Source organism: Condylura cristata, unplaced genomic scaffold (genome assembly GCF_000260355.1).
Source record: "Condylura cristata isolate star-nosed mole 26May11 unplaced genomic scaffold, ConCri1.0 scaffold00042, whole genome shotgun sequence".
NCBI lineage: Eukaryota > Metazoa > Chordata > Mammalia > Eulipotyphla > Talpidae > Condylura > Condylura cristata.
In genome coordinates this window covers 378,915-396,975 of record NW_004567143.1, presented here as the reverse complement: position 1 = coordinate 396,975, position 18,061 = coordinate 378,915, and the positions used below count along the sequence as shown (strand labels likewise).

The 18,061-nt window shown below is 56.8% G+C and overlaps 2 protein-coding genes across 2 annotated transcripts in view; one reads left to right on the top strand and one right to left on the bottom strand.

Moving 5' to 3' along the window:
• The first annotated feature begins 212 nt into the window (after positions 1–212).
• Positions 213–6,376, top strand: FAM131B (family with sequence similarity 131, member B). The gene is made up of 7 exons (XM_004694407.2): positions 213–385; positions 1,397–1,506; positions 1,779–1,814; positions 2,066–2,159; positions 2,535–2,732; positions 5,176–5,319; positions 5,530–6,376. Exons 1-7 carry the CDS (start codon positions 361–363, stop codon positions 6,000–6,002), a joined length of 1,080 nt encoding a protein of 359 aa, XP_004694464.2. The 5' UTR covers positions 213–360; the 3' UTR covers positions 6,003–6,376.
• A 2,261-nt stretch (positions 6,377–8,637) lies between these two features.
• CLCN1 (chloride channel, voltage-sensitive 1) overlaps positions 8,638–18,061 on the bottom strand; it is a 28,611-nt gene continuing 19,187 nt past the window's right edge. The window contains exons 15-23 of the mRNA XM_004694406.2: positions 17,462–17,675; positions 17,099–17,232; positions 14,971–15,200; positions 14,549–14,663; positions 14,203–14,282; positions 13,935–13,973; positions 10,989–11,093; positions 10,814–10,900; positions 8,638–10,356 (exon numbers count right to left, since the gene is read on the bottom strand). Of these exons, the coding sequence (XP_004694463.1) occupies positions 9,985–10,356; positions 10,814–10,900; positions 10,989–11,093; positions 13,935–13,973; positions 14,203–14,282; positions 14,549–14,663; positions 14,971–15,200; positions 17,099–17,232; positions 17,462–17,675 (1,376 nt within the window). The 3' untranslated portion in view covers positions 8,638–9,984. The remainder of the gene's footprint in view (positions 10,357–10,813; positions 10,901–10,988; positions 11,094–13,934; positions 13,974–14,202; positions 14,283–14,548; positions 14,664–14,970; positions 15,201–17,098; positions 17,233–17,461; positions 17,676–18,061) is intronic.

The window sequence follows — 18,061 nt, the reverse complement described above, 5'->3', positions numbered from 1 at the left end:
CTCCCGCCCACACGCCCCAGTGACCTCAGGCTGAGAGAATAATTCGTGTTATTACTGCATACAAACTCACTCTCCGGAAGCCTGATTTCTCCGAGACCCGATCGATTTCCATGGCTACCCCTCCTCCCCTGCCTTCCCCTCTTGCCGGGTTCTCTCTGCCTCCCCCTCCCTGCCCCCCACGGCTCTGACTCAGCTCTCCCTCTTCTCCCAAGGCCACCTCCCCTCCCTCCCCTCTCTCCCACTGTGCCCTCACCCTCTCCCTCCTCGGACGGAGATTTGCTCTGCTTGCCCCACTCGGGCTCTCAAGGCCCCGGTGGGCCGGCTCCCCTCTTCGACCCGCCACCACCTTGGGCCTGACCCATGTCCGGCTCTCCGGTGTCCCAAGGTAGCAGCGCCCCACTTTGGTGGGGTCCCACCTCCCTCTGATGCTGTTGACCCCCTCCCATCCTTGGGCTGTGTTGTTGACAGCCCTGTGCCTCCTCCTGGCCCCCCCCCACTGGCTTCACCCCCTCTCAGGGTGGGCCCCCAACCTTAATGCTGACCCTTAGAACTTTTCTGTAGTGAGGGTCAGCCAAGCCAGCTGGCCCCAGGCTGGAGGCCTCCGCAGCTGCCCTGGTGCTTCACAAGAACTCCCTCGCCTTAACCGGCCATCCTCCTGGGCCTCCAGGCTCCTAGTCGCCCCTGAATCCTGCCCTCTCCTTTTTTCCTGTTATCGTTTGTCGTCTTAACTTGATCGTTCCTATTTTAAAATTGCCCTGCTCCCCTCTTTAATCCATCATTTGTCTCCCCACAATTGGGGGAGACCATCCTGCCTGTCCCTTTGCTGTCTCTGTTCTTCCTACCTCTGGGGGACACTCCCAACACCTGCCTCTGTTCTGCTGATCCTCTTCCAGTCTGGGGGACTCACCCCTTCCCGTGGAGGGTGGGGCAGGAAGATACAGGCCTCCCCCACCCCCAACACCAGCCCACAACTAGAGAAGTGGCCCCTGGTGATGCCCTGCTCTTATTTGTTTGTAGAAAGTACTAGATGCTTCTGCCATACTCCACTTAGAAGCCCCGAGGTCCCTCAGGACAGCGTGGACATCTTTCCAGCCACTGACCCGTCCATTTAAACCACCACAACAAATATGGCCATAGAACACTTTTTCTCCGAGTGCTATTCTTGGTTGAGCACAAATGGAATATTTTGGTGCAGCATTATTATTTCTCTTACAACAATTGGGGAGAGGAGGGACACAGATGGATAAGGCCTGTCAGGGAGAGGAGAGGTAGCTGGAGGAAAGGGGAGGGTCATGTCTGGAGGGGCTGACCCCCTTCTGGAGGACATGACCAACGTGGGGCTTTGGGAGGGGGTGGGGGGGTTGAAGGTGGAGCAGCTAACCTCTGCCTGCTTCAGGGAATGAGGTGATTGCCGTGGACTGGAAGGGCCTGAAGGATGTTGACCAGATCAACATGGACAGCACCAGCTCGCTGCACGGCAGCAGCCTCCACCGGCCATCCACGGAGGTGAGACCCCTCTACGCAAAGACCCCAAGAACAGTCACCCACAGCCCAAAACGCAAGTTAGCTTCCTCAGTCGCAGGCCAGCTCATCCTGGCACCTCAGACCCACACTCTCACGGAGCATTTGGCTTTGCCTCAGGATGCCAGCTCCCTTAACTTCGGGGAAGTCCACCCCACTTCACCTGCTTCCAGAAGCCCCTCTGTAGAAGGGGGGAGGGGGGTTACTGGCATTCCAGCAATGCCAAGACACCCACTTCCTTTTCTCCCCACTCACAGCAAACCCGAACGGATTTCTCCTGGGATGGCATCAATGTGAGTGCAGCCCCCCAAACCTGCCCAGACCACCCCCCCTTCTCTTCCTGATACTCCCCCTCAGGCCTTCCAGAGTCCAGTGCTCCCAGCCTACCTCTGCCTTTTCTAGGGTGGATGGGGAGAGGGACCCCCGGGTGTAAGGCTCTTCCTCGTCGCCTGCCTTGGTGTGTCCTCCCTGGAAATCAAGAACCCTCCACATATAAAGCGCTCCTAACCCTCCTATTCCCCACCTTCTGTGTCCCCGACCCCAGCTGTCCATGGAGGACACCACGTCCATCCTTCCGAAGCTTAAGCGAAACTCGAACGCCTACGGCATTGGCGCCCTGGCCAAGTCATCTTTCTCAGGTGAGCCCCCCCCGCTCCGCCCCAAGGATGCATCCAGATAGGAGGTGAGACCCCTCTACCCGAAGACCCCAAGAACCATCAACTGCCCCCACTTGAGTCAGCTTCCACAACTTGAGTCAGCCTCCCGGCTCAGACCGACTCGTAGGTGCCTTCAGGCCACATCTCACAAAAGTCAGGTCTGAGAAGACCTTCATCTCTGTCCCCCTGACCTGCTTGCCCTGTCTGCTGCTCTGTCTCCTCCCCGCTGCCCCACAGGTCTAGGGCTCACCTGCCCGCCCTGGGATGGAGCCCCCTAGGGCCAGAGTAGGTGAGCAGGGCATCTGGGCCGGGCCTTGCAACCTGTTCTGGAGGGTGTGATCATGTCTGGCCCCTCAGGGATTTCGAGGAGCATGAAGGACCACGTGACGAAGCCCACCGCCATGGGGCAAGGCCGGGTGGCACACATGATCGAGTGGCAGGGCTGGGGCAAGGCCCCTGCCCTCCAGCCGCAGCACAGCCACGAAGCTGTGCGCAGGGACACAGATGCCTACTCGGACCTCAGCGATGGCGAGAAGGAGGCTCGCTTCCTGGCAGGTACCTGTGCCCTGAGCCCGCGGGGACCCAGGCGTGGGGTGGCCAGTGATTGCCCTGCCAGTCCCACCCCCCCATGGCAGGATGTGTCTGCCCACACCACGGCCCTTAGGCTTCCCTACCCGATCAGCTCTAATTCCAACTACTGTGAACTGGTGATTCTTTCTTAATTTAATTTTTTAAAAAGCTTTACTTATTTATGCTTATAAGAACTGGGGTACAGGCCAGAGGTACCAAGGTGGGAGTGAGAGGATTCACCAGAGACAGAGTGGGGAGCAGAACAGGAAGATATACCAAAACACACTGCTGAGGGGAGCAGCGGGGAGACAGGAGAAGTCTGCTGCGCCCTGTGGGTCACTCCCTGGCCAGGGATCGAACTCGTGCTGCAGTGGCTGCTGACAGCTTCATAGTGCGGCACTTCACACTCCCTGCAGCATGCGAAGGGCTTGGCACCACGCTGCTGTGCTTAACCCCTTGAGCCACCAGGGAGGGCCCTTTAATTTAACTTTTAAAATATATTTATTATACCCTCCTTCATTTTTGTACAATGCACGGTTTCCCCGTGAATTTCTCACCCCCAGAACTCCCGTGCACATCACCGCAGCCCCTTGTGCTTGGCCCACTCCTGTCCTGTCTTCCTCCTTCCCTGTTGATTGAACTGGCAATTCTGACACGAGCCCTCAAACTGATTTTTATTATCCTCTGAGAAACTGGGGAGCACTCCACGGGATTGAGCATCCACTGTCCCGCATGCCTTCTCTCCTACATACGGGACTGTCCAGCCCTGGACTCCTTTAGGCCAAGGCCTTGGACTCGGAGAGGACTTCTGGACTTGCACTCCTGTTTCACCAGGGAAAAAGAAAGGCAGGCCTCGGGGCCCGTCCCTCCTTGGCCCACGAGCACCAAGTAGTCTTGGCTTCACTTCCTGGGCTCAGCTCTCATGATAGACCAGACAAGGCCCCTGGGTGTGTACAAGAGGCCCAGCCCGGGAACCCACAGGTATAAGGCACTGGAGCACCCACGGTGACCACACCCTAGTGGCAGGTCTCAACAGGAGAGCTGGGGGGGTGATGGGTCTCAGGGAGGGGAGTGGAGGCAAGCGTTGGGGGGTAGGCAGCCAGAAATGTAAGTCACCCCACTTTGCCAGACAGGAACCTCCAAATCTACCTGTCCTCACTGTTGTCTCCTTCTCCCCTCTCCTTTGAATCTCTTCAGCATTCCATATCAGCATGACCTATGACACCATGATGCTCCTTTGAGGATTCTCTGTTGACCTCGAGGCTTCCTGTCACCATCACCCCTCCCACTCCATTCTAGAATCCTCTGTCTGTGGTCGCTAATAGTAGCTACCATTTCTAAAAACGGCCAAAGGCACATTTCTGGAATTCTTTAACTTCAGTCTCTTAGGGCATCTCACCAGAAGACCCTAAATCTGGCCTCTGGGAAGTCCCCAGGATTTTTCCTTGTTTCTGGGAATATGCAAAGACTGCTGTCCAGTATAGTAGCCACTGGACAGCTACTGAGAACTTGACAGGTGACTAGTCTGGATGGAGGTGTGCTTGCTCTAAGTGTACAGCAGCAGTGGATTTCAAAGGCTTTATGTGAATAAAAGAATTTAAAATATCTCATTAATGTTTATATGGGTTCTATGCTGAATTGATCATCTTTTTATATATTGAGTTCAAATAAGATATTTAAAAAATTAATTTCACCGACTTTTAATTTCCTTAATTTTTAAAAAAGAGTTATTTATTTGTGCATCTAAGAACTGGGGTACAGGCCAGAGGTGCAGGGGATGGGGTGAGAGAATTCACCAGAGACAGAGTGGGGAGCAGAACAGGCAGATTGGCTGAAATACACTGTTGAGGGGAGCAGTGGGCAGGACAGGAGAGGTCTGCTGTGCCGTGTGGCCAGCTCCCTGGCCAGGCATTGAACTCATGCTGTAGTGGCTGCAGACAGCTTCATAGTGCTGCACTTTAACCCCTTGGACCACCAGGGAGGCCCACCTACTTTTAATTTCCTTTAATATGGCTACTTGAAAATTTAAAATGGCATAAGTGGCTTCTTTCTTTTTTTAAAAAAGATTTATTTATTTATGCATACAGAACTGGGGTACAGGCCAGAGGTGGGGGGCAGTGAGAAGATTCAACAGAGACAGTGGGGAGAAGGACAGGCAGATCAACAAAGTACACTGCTGAGGGGAGCAGCGGGCGAGACCGGAGAGGTCTGCCGCGCCCTGTGGGTCACCTCCAGGACCGTGGCTCGAACTTGCACTGAAGCGGCTGTGGCCGGCTTGCAGTGCTGCGTCCTAACCCGTTGCGCCACCAGGGAGGGCCCCGTGGCTTCTTTCTATTTCTACTGACCAGCACACACTGTCCTGGTACCCCCAAAGCATGCATTGAAGGTTCCGGGGGGTGCCTTGTGGTGACTGCGTTTCTCCTTCCAGGAGTCATGGAACAGTTTGCCATCTCTGAGGCCACGCTCATGGCCTGGTCTTCCATGGATGGTGAGGACATGAGTGTCAACTCCACCCAGGAACCACTGGGCTGCAACTACAGTGACACCTACCAGGAACTGATGGAGAGTCAGGGTGAGGGATGGCTCCAGAATGCCACCCTGCAGCCTCCGAGAGCGCCCCAACCATATGCTCCCTCCTTTCATCTCAGCTCCCAGACCTTCTGTCTTCTGCACTTTCAAGCTGTCCTTCCTCCAGTCGTACCCTTCATTCTCTGTGGGGGGGTCGGGGGGGCAGCGCCCACCAGCCTGTGCACACCCCTGACCTCCGCCATTCTCTCTGCAGATGCCCTGGCTCCGGGCCCCATGGACGGATGGCCTCACTCCTACGTGTCCCAGGGCATGTACTGTCTGGGGTCTTCGGACGCCTGGGAAGCCAGCGACCAGTCCCTCATTGCCTCTCCCGCCACAGGCTCCTATCTCGGCCCTGCATTTGATGACTCACAGCCCAGCTTGCACGAGATGGGGCCTTCCCACCCTGCTTCGGGATACTCGACTCAGGAGCCTCCGCCTTTGCTGGGGGGTGATACTGACTGGGCTCCAGGGGTGGGCGGGGTGGACCTGGCCAGGGGCGCCTCTGACGAGGAGAAGCGGCCACTGGCCCCCGAGGAGGAGGAGGACGCGGGGTGCCGGGACCTGGAGTCGCTCTCGCCGCGAGAAGACCCTGAGATGGCCACGGCGCTCAGCCGGAAGGTGTCCGACGTCACTTCCTCAGGTGTGCAGTCCTTCGACGAGGAGGACGGTGAGGCCAACCACTAGCTTCCTCCGCGACGCCTGCCTTCCACTCCCGCCGGGGGTGGCTGCAGCCGCACCGCCCTCCCCAGCCGCACAGCCGAACCTGGGCTGCCAGTCCCCGCCAGGAAGGCCCGGCCGGCGTGCCGGCTCGGCTCGGTCCAGGCCCCCCGTCCAGGCCCCCGCCGCGTCGGGACCACAGGTCCGGACCTGAGATCCAGCACCTGGATGGCTGTGAATGTGCCGGGCTGCGGCTTCGGGCCTCGGGCTGTGACGGTGGTGACACTCCAGCATTTCTGAGGTGCAGGTGGCCATCGGCTGGACCTCAGTTCTTCACTCCCTGATTTTGTCTTCCAGGATCCTTGCCTGTGGCTGTCTGAATGCCTCTGTTCTCCATGTCACTCTTGCTTTTTCCCGGCTGTTTTCTCTGGCGGTGGCCCCCCTCATCCCTACCACGAGGAATGGACCTCGGGGGTGCTGGACCTGGCTCGTGGGCACAGGGGAAGCCACAGAGAGGCCACTCTCCAGAGAGGGTGGAGGGCAGCCCTCCATGGGTAACTTGGCTTCAGAGCCCCGAGCCCCGCGTGTGGCTGGGGGGTGGGCACAGGATGACAGTGTCCCCGGAGGCCAGAAAGTCACCGCTCAGGGCCAAGACCAAGCACGGCCGCTTGCTCTGGGCTCTCGCGCGCATCCAGGGCTGACAGGAGGATCCGAAGGCCACGGGAAGGACCCAGCTGGGGCTGGCTGCTCCAGTTCTGCTTCTTCTCCTGCCTTCTTCCTCCCCTGCTCCGGGAGCCCTGGCCCTGGGGGGGAGGGGTGGGGTGACATGGAAGGTGTGTGTTCCGGCCAGGGGGGCTCATGAGTGCTGTGTCTCCCTCCATACCCTGCCCCCCCAATTCTCTGGAGCTGTTTACACTTTTCTCTTTGCCTTTTCTACATTTTTATAACTTCTTGGGGACTCAGGGTTGAGTGGGATGGAGGGAGGAGTCGGTGCTGTCAGGCCTGGCCTGGTGGGTCGTGTGCTGAGGGGCAGGGTGGGCCCTGGCTCTTACACCCCCTTCCCCTTCAGCTTCTCCTAGGACGCCCTCCCCAGCCTCCTGCAGGGGAGAGACGAGATGAGCCTTCTTCCACCCAGAATGAGGGACAGTGAGGCATAAGCCCCTGAAACTCCTGGTCCCCCCGCACTCTGTTTCCATTCGGGTGGGGACTTCTGTGCAGTGTGTGAAATCTCAACATTTCCCCAAGAGATCGTGACAGCAGGCAGGCTGGGGGTGGGGGGTTGAGCAGGCCAGCATGCTGCTGCCTGGGTCCCCCTCTCTAGCCCTGGGCATGGGGAGAATGGGGGGAAAGTGGAGCTAAGGGGTTCATTGGACCCCTTTCCCTCGTTTCTCGTGCATGCCCGTGGTTCCAGACCCCAGGTCTCCTGTCCTAACCCCCACTCTGTCAGGGGTCATCACTTCATCCCTTGCCGGAGGCGGGCACTCGCACCCTCTTCCAGACCCTGGGCACAGATGAACCCCTCTTCCAAGCCCCAGGCTTCTGCTTCTGTGGCACAGGAGGTTGAGAGTCAGGCGTGTGTGTTTCCATCTGTGACCCCGCTCCCCACCTCGAGGTCACACTCACACTGTGCTCCTGAACACAACTGAGGCAGGGGCCAGGTCTCCCCCTGGAGGGACAGTGGCCACCATGGGCTGGCTCTGGGAGGCAACAGGAGCAGACTTGGAGTGGATGTAGCGAGGAGAGTGGGGAATCTCCTCCCTGCTCTGACGCCGTCTGTGAATCCAGCGGTTTGAGCCTGCGGCCAGACTCTGGCGGCCCCGGACTTCCAGGGCGCTGGGAAGCCGCTGCCAGGCCGTTGTTCCAGCTGCTGACTTGGCCCGGACACCTGCTTCGGCCCTGGAGTTTTGCCAGCTCCCGGTGCCCTCCTCACCGGGGTCCCTGTTTCCTTGCCTTGCCCACCTGTTCTCACCACGTGTGCTCGTTCCATCTGTCTTAACACCGTTAGCGCCCCATATTTCAGCCCACGAGTGGGTTCACTCCTAGTTCCTTTTGCTCAGGGCCCTGGAATTATGGAAGCAGCTCTCTTCTCTCCCTCCTTTCCCCTCCCCAGCCCACCCCCTTCCCCAGGAAGCCACAGGGTCCTGCAGAAAGGCAAGAAAACTGAAGGAATGTGGTTTGGGGTGCCAGCCGCCACAGCACAGAGGTGGAGGGTAGGGGGGTCGGCGTTATGCAAGGAACCCCCCCTTCCACAGCGGAGCGAGCTGGTCCGGGACCCTTTTAGGGCTCTTCTGGAGGAACTGTCTCTGGTGCCGGGGGCAGGGTGCATGGGGTTTGCTTATAGCCTATTTTAGGGGGAGGGGAGGGGCATGTACAGGAAGAGGCTGTGGGGTGGGGGGTTGCTTCTCCTTTGGGGCTACAGGCTGTGCAGCACGTACTACAGCAGTCCCAGAACAGGGCTGTGTTTCTACTGTCAATGAAACTGCTCTTGCGAAATGATTTTCTTTCGGTGGGGGGTGCATTTTCACTTTCAATTTACTTTATTAAAGGAAAATCCAAATCTCCAATTCCTCCCCTTCCATTGCCCCCCCCCTCCCCACCCCAACCACACTCCTTCCTTCTTATTTTTGTGTGAAGGAGGGATGCTTGGTGAATGAGTTTACTCCCTCCCCAGCCCCCACCTCCACACCCCCATTCTCAGCCTTCCAGGTCTGAGGACCCAGTGTGTGGCCGGCCTTCGCGTGTTTTCCTAATGTGGCAGGCCTAAGAGAGATTCTATGACATATATCACAGAGAGAACTACACAGACATAAATATGAATATTGTAGATTACATACACGTGGGCATGGGCTCAGAGGCCCACTGCCAGGCCTCAGCCTCTCGCTCAGCCTGGCAGGGCCCTGTGAGGAGGCTGTGGGCTGTGAGCTGCAGCATAAACAATGTGGTAGCACCCCTTGCTGTGTGCCTCTTACTTGGGGGATGAAAGAACCTAGGCCAGGGGACAGGGAGGGGGCAGTGGGAAGGAGGGGCCACTCAGCCAGGCATGAGAGGAGGGAAGGCCTGAGAGCGAGACTGGGCTGAGCCACTGGGGCTACTTAGGGTCTAATGGGCTAATGGCAGACACCTGTGGCTGTTTTGGGGAGGATGCCTGAGTTTTTGAACCCCCAAAAAGAGCACCGTGAGCTAGCCAAGGAGAGGTCAGGGTGCCCGAGTCACCCATGATGGGAGAAGCCCGACCAGGGAGCTCAGGGCCGGGCCTACTGCCCGGCAGGGCAGATCAGGGATTATAACGGGGAGATGGGTAGCTTTCTGGGGAGGGCCCTGGGAACTGGAGGGTGTGGGGGCACCCTGCAAAACGGGGTTCGGGCAGAGCCACTGGGACAGGTGGGCGTTGTGCTGGTGGTAGGCACAAGTTTCCTTCTGCAGGGAACTTCTGACCTCGTCTAGGTCATGTTCAGGGTGGTCTTTTATTCACCTTTCACTGCTTAAATTGGACCAAGGAGGGGGGATGGGGTTGGCCTTTTGAGGCCCCTGGCCTTGGGATGGACGTGAGAGCCCAGTGGAGTCTGGAGGCAAATCTCAGGGACATGAGCACTTGGGGGTGATCCAGGAGCAGCAGTGGGTTGACAGCCAGGGGCAGGCCACAGGTGCTCCTGTGCCCTCCACTCCTGCAGGCCCAGCAGGCTGGCCTCCCACCCCGGCTGAGGACGCTGAGGGGCGGAATCCCGCAAGGCCAGGGACCAGCTGGGATTATGCCCTGGGGACCCGCAGAGGCTGAGGGGAGCCCGAGGGGCAGCTGAGCCACCGCCAGGGGAACTCAAGGTCAGACCACCTGCCCCCGCCTCCTTGGGGAGGGAGACATGGCCTAATAACTGACCCCACCGACTGGACTCCTCTAAGACTAGCACATTTCCAGAAAGGGTCAGGATACTGGTCTCCTTGGGACGTGCTCTCCACACAAGGCCCTCTCTGGCCAGGGCTCTCGGCCGTCCTCGAGGAGGTCCCGGAAGTGTCAAAGGATCAGCTCCTCCTCATCCTCCTCGTCTGTGGACCGCAGGCTGGGGCCCTGCAGGATGTCAGCCAACTCCTCCTCTGGCCCGGGACCTTCCGCCAGCTCCAGCTCCTCCAGCTCGCCCTGCGCCTTGGCTGGCACCAGCGAGAGGGGGGGTTCTGGGGGCGGCGGTGGCACGGGGGCCTCTGGGGAGCCCGCAGCCATGTCTGCTGCACCAGCAGCCCCCGCTCCACCCTCAGGCAGGTTCCAGGCTTCTGCAGGAGGAGGTGAGCTCCCAGGGGTCTTTCGAATTGAAGTTGTATTCCGGAAGCTGGCCAGGGGGGGGCGGAGCTGTACCCCAGACTTGGTGTGCCCCTCAATGGCCTTCTGCAGCTGGGAAGTGGGGGAAAAGAGGGCGTGAGACTGGGGGAAATGACAAAACCACAAGGGAGACAATCAGGAGAGAAGAACAGATATAAAAGGAGAGGGAAAGTGCAGAGACAGCGGAAGGGAAGAAGACAGAGGACGGGAAAGGCGGAGCATCCAACCTCAAGCTCCCTAACCTTCAGGCTTCCTTCCCCATTTTTTCTCTCTCTACCTGCTCCCACAGGGCACCTCAACACAACTGACAATCATGCTCTACTCTCACCCCAAACCCACACCATCCCTGGAAGATCACAGGGGTCACCTCTGGACTTCGCAGTCCTCTGACTGCTTCACCCCTCTGTCCCCCTCCAATCTCTGTGTGAAACAAAGAGGGCCACCCGGGGGTCAAACCATCCCTTCCCCCATCTCCCTCACCCCCATATCTACCCTGCCTCCTGGTGCTCCAGGGGGCACGGGCTATTACCTCCTCCAAGGCCAGCACGCCCCTGAGCTTGCCCATGTTGGTCACATAAGCCAGGTGGAGGCCCAGGAGTGAGAACAATGTGTGAGTCTGTGAGGAAAAACAGCAGGTGAGCGGTCTGGCCTCAGGCCTCCCCTGCGCCCCGAAGCTAAGCTCTGAGTGGTGGACAAGGACTTGCCTTGTGCAGGGAGGTCTGCTCCACCAGCTGGAAGGGGGACTGGTCAATACAGCAGCAATCAAAACACACGGGCTGGCTCAGCTGCTCCTGCTCCCAGGCTTCAATCTGTGGGCAGGGCAGAGCGGTGAAGAGCGGTGACCCAACATCTCCATGGGGCGCCTTCAACCTCAGACCCACGACTTTGACCTTGACCCCAGACAGCTCTCCTACCCACCCCACCCTCCCACCCCGAGTCCAGGGGAAACTCCCCAGATCCCTCCAGGCGCTTAGCCCAGCCTTCTCCCCAATGGATGGGGCCTCCCCTTCCCTCCCTCATCTGGCCCCAAATCAACCTTCACCCCGAGCCCGGAGAATACCACTTCCTCTTGCACCTGGCACCCCAAAATACTTGTTATTTCCAACCCATCTTTCAGGCGTACTTTTCACGACTCTGCCACACCCATGACTGTAGAAACCAACAGTTCTGGGCTCCTCAGGCTGCTTTTCTGCCCCTGCCTGTGCAGTTGGCTTTTCCTTGAGCAGCTCCCACCTGCCCCCCACCCCACACGCACCCGTCTTCCTGCCACCCCAGGCAAGAGTGCTTTTGCCCTCTGTCAATTCCTGCAGGCCTTTGCTTCGCAGAAGGGCCATCGATCTCACTCAGCCTGGTCCTGGCATTTGTCCACGTCTGTCTACCGGACGTGAACTCCTCGAGGCTATGACAAGTTTGGGTGCCCGTGTGCTGTGAAGCAACTAGTGTGTTTGCCTTTCACACCGAGATCACGGCCGGCGACTATTTGATGGATTTGAAGAGCTGCCGGGGACCACGCGGTGCTTCGTGACCTTGAGGAGGTTTCCTCTGTTGGTTTCATTTTTGTATGTGACAAAATCATTAAGGTGCAGAGACAGCTTGATTTTGACCCTTGTGCCACAAAATCCACTAGCGATCTGGCTTTGATAAATGAGTAAAATTTCCTGAGAGCTCTTGTCATTACCTTGTGAACGATGTACTAATTGACTTGTTTTTCTATCTATGCAATTGTACCACCCCTCAAGCTTCAGGGATCATCCCCGAAGACCATCCCCTAGTGCACAGTGACACACTCTCCATCTGTCCCTCCTGATTTTTCTGGACTGCAGTCACAGTCCTCTCTGCCCCTCCTCCCCCGACAAGTGCTCACACAGCACCGGACAGATGACTGCTCAGCAGGGCGCTGCAGAGCTGGCCGATTTATGGGATGGGGCTAGACTCCCACCATCCTGGCCAGTCCTGTCCTCCTGGTCTTGCTGTTTCCTGCCTCCACCCTCCCCCCCAGTTGCCTTCCTGTCAGAACCAACCACACAGACCCATCTCCAGCGCCCACATCCCCAGCACTCACTCTGCTGTCTAACTGTCTCTGCTCATTTAATCCTCTCCACCAGCCCTGCTAATGTCTCCATCTCACAGATGGCTACACAGAGGCACAGGTTGCTTAAGACGCTCGCCCATGATCACACAGAGCCGGACCTAGCCTTCTGACCTAGCTGCTGCCAACGTGCCAGCCCCACCCCCAGCTTTTGTCCGAGGGGAGGGGGGGTTCTGCTCTTGGGTCTTATGTATTCTACAGGGTGTTAGAGATTTATTTATTTATGCATACAAGAATTGGGGTACAGGCCAGAGGTACAGGAGGTGAGAGGATTCGCCAGAGACAGGACAGGGAACAGAACATGTGGATTGACTGAAATCCACTGCTGAGGGAGCAGAGGGAGACAGGAGGTCTGCCTCGCCCTGTGGGTCACTTCCTGGTTGACCTCATATTGCAGTGGCTGCGGACAGCTTCCTAGTGCTTAAACCTGTTGCATCACCAGGGAGGGCCCTGCAACTGAATTCCTTCACTCTCCCAGGGGTGTCATCCATGTAGTTTGCAAACAACCTTCAAGATACCATGAACTGTGACCCTCTACCAGATCCCAGCCTTCCACAATACCTCTGTGGATCACATGGCTGCCCGTAGCTCCCTGTAATCTTTCCAAGGAGGCCCTCCCTGGTGGCGCAGTGCGTTAAAGCACTGCACTAAGAAGCTAAAGCCACTTCCGCATGAGTTCGATTCCCGCCTGCCCCGGAGGAGATCCACATGGCGTGGCAGACCTCTCCTGACCCGCCCGCTGCTCCCCTCAGCAGTGGACTTCGTCGATCTGCCTTTTCTGCTCCCCGCTCTGTCTCTGGTGACTCCTCTCACCCTCCGCATCTCTGGCCTGTACCCCAGTTCTATATGAATAAATAAATAAATCTTTAAAAAAAAAATCTTTCCAGGGAAAGACCTAAGCTAAAACTGTAGAATCTTCTTACCATCCCTGGCCGCACTTTATTTCCAGCAGACATGGAACTACCTACCAAGCAGCTGACTTTCCACCTGGAGTATTTTTCTCAACAAGTTCATCACTGCTTTGTGCTTCGTAGCCAGGTACCTTCACTCCACTGATGAGCATCAGTTGCCTGCTCACAGGCAGGAGGAAGGGAGCCCCTTTCTTACTCTGCCATGACCTGTTCAGCTTTCCCCTAAGTCATTTGTCAGAAGTGTGTGTTTGAGGGAGTTGCAGCGGACGGCTAAACCTCTCCACCGTCCCCCTCCAACCGCTCCTCTGATGTGTGAGTGCTGGCTGCCAGTACCATCTCCCTTCTGGGAAAGCTCACCCTGCCTCTGCCTCCCCAGTGTCTATGGGATCGAAGACTCGTCTTAGCACCACGATCCCACTTGCCCATGGAGGCGCAAAACTGCAAAATGATGACGGTCCCCCCGGCTTCCACCTCTCAAGCAAGGCGCCTGTGCCTTTCTCCACAATCACATCTCATTCCCAAACTCTCAAACGCTGGGAATCTCCCTCCTACACTTGCATTTATCCTTAGCACGATCAAGAATTTAGAAAAATGAGCACTGTCTTCACGTGACAAAACCATCACCTCACGCTGCTATTTCCTTTACTTACTTCTTCAGGTGACATGTTATCCACCAAATTCGTTGAATCCTAGAGAAGAGAGACACAGGTTCCAGGTGTTTCCCTCGGCCCGAGAGCAGGTATGGTGCCATGAGCCACCAGCCGCCTTGCCTTGGCCAGAGTGACACATGTGCCTTAGGGACTAAGCCGGGGATGAAGCTCCTCCTTCAGGGTGGCCCCTGCTCCCTGAGGCCCACGGCTCCTTCACTCCTCCCAGGCCAGCCCCTGTCCTGCCAGCCGTCCCAAGGCAGCCCCTCACCTGGGTTGCTTTCTTCTTGGGGGGGCGAGTTCTGCCCAGAAGGCAGCGCAGCAGGGACCGAAAGACCGAGGGTCTTTGACCTGAAAGAGGTGGTGAGTGGGGGGAAACACCCAAAGTGGTGGGCACCCTGGGAGGACATGCGAGGCGCGGGGTGTCCCAGTGGTGCCTTTTCTTCCCAGGGGCCCTCGCTGGCCAAGGCACCCTCTCTTCCAGCCCCCGGGGGCAGCAAAGTGAGCACTTCAGGTACAGGATTCCCTGCCCGCTGCTGCCACCCCCTAGCTTCACCCCACCTTCGCCCAGAGAGAACCCCCAAGGCTGTGACTTAAAGGCAGAATAGAATTTTCACCTGCAGGCTCCGGGGCCTCGGGGTGCTGTTTGTGACTGGGCAGGGGCCCATTGGGCTCTTCCGCGGGCAGCGAAGCGGTAGGGAAGGCGTGAGCCGGGGGAGCCGGGGGAGACACCTGTGAGGACCGGTGACCACTGACCAGGGGAGCCCACACGCTGCCCGAGGCTTCCCTGCCTTTCCAGCGGGTCTCGGGGAACCCACCCGACCGTCCTCTTCCTTCCCCTCCACCCCCAGTTCGGAATTCCTCCTCCCGCGCAACCCTCCTGGCAGCCTGCTCTCCCTCTGCTCCTGGATCCTGGGGCGCTGGCCCTTTGGGCCCCGGATCCGGGGCTCCTGCTTAGTCAGCCCTCGCCGTCGGCCCTCCCTCTTCCTGCTCTCCCCTCGCCCGGATCAGCCCGCGCCACCTCCCCCAGAGCGGTCACCTCGGGCTTCCCCCAGAGGTCTTCTTCTTCATCCTCGTCCACAAAGGCGAACGACTCCGGGCGGCCCCGGTGCGCCTCCCCGGCCGGCCGCGCCTTGCCGTCGTAGGGCAGCTCCGCCAGCTTCCTCGCCAGGTCCCGGGCGGCCAGCAGCCTGCGCTCCGGGCTCAGCTGGCGCTGCAGCAGGGCCTGCAGCTCGGAGCGCTCCACACAGCCCAGCAGGGTCATTGAATCTGGGGGGGGGGGGGGGACACGGGAGCGGCCCAAGCTCAGCCTGAGGGTCTGCTCCACCGACGCCCCCACCCTGCGCGCTCAGCAGGACGGGAGAACAACGTCCGCCCCCCTTTTCTTTTTCCATTTTCTCTTCCTAAAATTCATTGCAAAAGCCTTCCAGGATTGACCTCACTCAGTCCCTTTCATTTCACCTATTTAGCACTTAGAGACCCAGATGACAGTACACTAATGGGTGCTAACTTGTACCAGCTCTTATATAACCTGTGTGCACATTGGTGAACTTGGTACTAAGATAGGTTAATCAACCCCGTGGGGGCGGGGGTGGGGGGCGGGGAAGAAAAGGATCTTTCCAAGTCATTTAGACAGGCTCAGGTGTGAAAAGCTGAAGTCTGTAAGGACAGCTGATGTTTAATCATTTGAAGAATCTGGGCCCTTCTAGGATACAAGCCAAATGCCTGCCTTTCCTGGGAAGGTTTTTCATATCTTTATTGAAATGCTGCTACTATAATTAACATTTTCATTAAATTTTAAGGCCATAAAATTGCAGCAGTGTTATTGAGATAAATCTGCCTCAGACCTTCGTCATTAGTAGGAAAACTCTGGACACGTCATTGGCTGCTTTGCTCCAGCCAAGAGTCGTGGTTTTAGAGGTCACTTAGAAGGAATTTGGGGTTTGGGGAAATATTAGAGGAAATAAAACGTGAGCCATTGGGATACTCTGATGATCTGAGATCAGAACCAGCCATTTTAATGGCGCCTTGTGGCCCTGCATGAGTCTTCTCTGTTACTTAAGTTCAAACATTAGGCAAGCATTTATTTATTGACTAATGATGCCAAAGGAAGCAGCCTGAGGGTGATAGGAGTTACGGCCTCTGTCCTCAAAGGCTGCCAGTCCCGTGAGGAAAACAAGGTACATAGATGTATGTGCTAGAAGAAGGATGGTGAAAGAAGTGAAATGCAAAGTAACTGTTTACTAGAATCACACTCTCCTTCACACAGAACCATTTCAACCTCTCAAATCTAGCTCTAAAGAACAGGCATGATTTAATTAACGACGAGAACCATATGAAGGGCTGGAAGTTTACACACCAATGTCATTATTCACAGATTTCCTATTTGCGATTGCACCAACCATCTAAAATGTATGTGTAACCCTAAGTCTCTATTCATGGAGCTCTCAAAGCATTCCCAGAAACGTGCAGGGCTGCCCAACCTGACTCGCTCCAGGCATGTGTTTCCAGCAGAGGCTGGACAAGGCGACCCTCGGCCTTCTTGTCTCAGCTCTCCTATTGTCAACAAGCATCTCTTCCGTGGTTCATTTATTGCACTTTGTTTTGCAATTTTGTGCTTTGCGTTAGTGATCGTGTTGTTCAAATTCCCCCTCAAGCATAGTTCCAAAGTGTTTGCTAGTGTTCCTAAGCCCAAGAAGGCTGTGAAGTGAGAAAATATGTATGCTCGTCAAGTGCTATTGGCGTGAGTTCAATGATAATGAATCAACACTATGTATGAAATGAGGCATATTTATAACGAAGCATGCATAAAACATGTTTGTGAAGGAAACGTGACCAGAGGCCCCAGGACCCTCGCCCTGCGCTTCCCCGGGAGTGGTGGCCCAGTGTCGTGTTCCCAGTTCAGTGTTTGTTCTGACTTTACAGAACACAACTGTGAATAATGAGAAATGACTGTATTTCCTTAACTGGATTTTTAAGTGTTTTCCTGGGCTTGTGTGAACGCTGTATTTTTCCTTCCTGAAGGACGATTATGTCCCTAAGGAACACTGGCTGGGTGTCCCATGGCAGACTGGGTGGACAGCCCCAAGTCACAGCCCCCTCCCCCTTTTATGGAACCTTCTGCAGCTGCCCGCTCAGCAGAGCCGGCTTTCTGCCTTGCCACTGACCTTTCGAATCAACCAGTGGCAACGTCTTGACTGTGGTGGTCTGCAGCAGGGTTTGCAAGTCCCCATAGGTGCAAGAGGCTGAAACAAACTTCACATCACGCACCATGATGTCCTCAACAAAGATTGTATACTTGCTACGGAGGGAGAAAGCATGGCGGTTAGCTCCACTGGAGACCTCTCCTTCTCTGGCTCCTTTTCGTCAACCCTAGAGGTTTGCAGGTGTGAAACCCTCACGACACACGCTAATCCACGGGCTATGAAAGGCAGTGCTTCCGAACAGGGACCCTGTCCTCAGGCTCAATGTCCGAGGGCCCCGGCCCCCACCCCGTCAGATCTGAACTAATCGCAGCTGGCGGCCCTGACCTGAGCTGGTTCCAACCAAGGTCAGGCAGGTAGGGTAGCTTCTTGACCTGGATGATGCTGTCATAGAGGGAGGGCTGCAGGGTCTGAGCCACCATGTTGGCCAGGATGACAGCCACCATCATGGGGAGGATGTGCGCGATCTGACCCGTTAACTCGAAGCAAATCACAGCCGTGGAGACGGTGTGAGACACGGCGCCCGTCAGTGCCGCTGCCCCTGGAATAGATGTGGGAAGGGCGGTGGGTCCAGGCCACAGGCCCTGTGGCTCTGCTGACCCGTGCGTTGCCAACACTCCCCAGCGCCACCCCGCGTGGGGCGGGAGGTTGAGCAGTTAGGAGATGTCTTTTGGCTCATCCTGTGACCTATCGCAAGTCCCCAGATCGCTGTGTGCCAGAATTGTCATTTATAAAATGAAGATAATGATGTCCTGCCTATTTGCTGCTTTTGAAAATTTGGCTCAGTCTTGGCTGAGCTTTTTAAAACCCACTTACGGCTTTCGACTTTAGACCTCAGGTTCTGATGCCAACAATTTATGAGCGAGGAGAGGGAGACTGAAGTCTCATACCCAGGCTTGGGGTAGTAGAACCTCATCAGAACTCGAT

What these genes read in the sequence shown, in the direction of transcription:
- FAM131B (XM_004694407.2), top strand. Translation starts at nt 361, where the DNA reads ATGTCCGGCTCTCCGGTGTCCCAAG. An exon ending in GGCCAAGTCATCTTTCTCAG is followed by an intron (nt 2,160 to 2,534) that starts GTGAGCCCCCCC and finishes CTGGCCCCTCAG; the next exon opens with GGATTTCGAGGAGCATGAAG. An exon ending in GGAGGCTCGCTTCCTGGCAG is followed by an intron (nt 2,733 to 5,175) that starts GTACCTGTGCCC and finishes TTCTCCTTCCAG; the next exon opens with GAGTCATGGAACAGTTTGCC.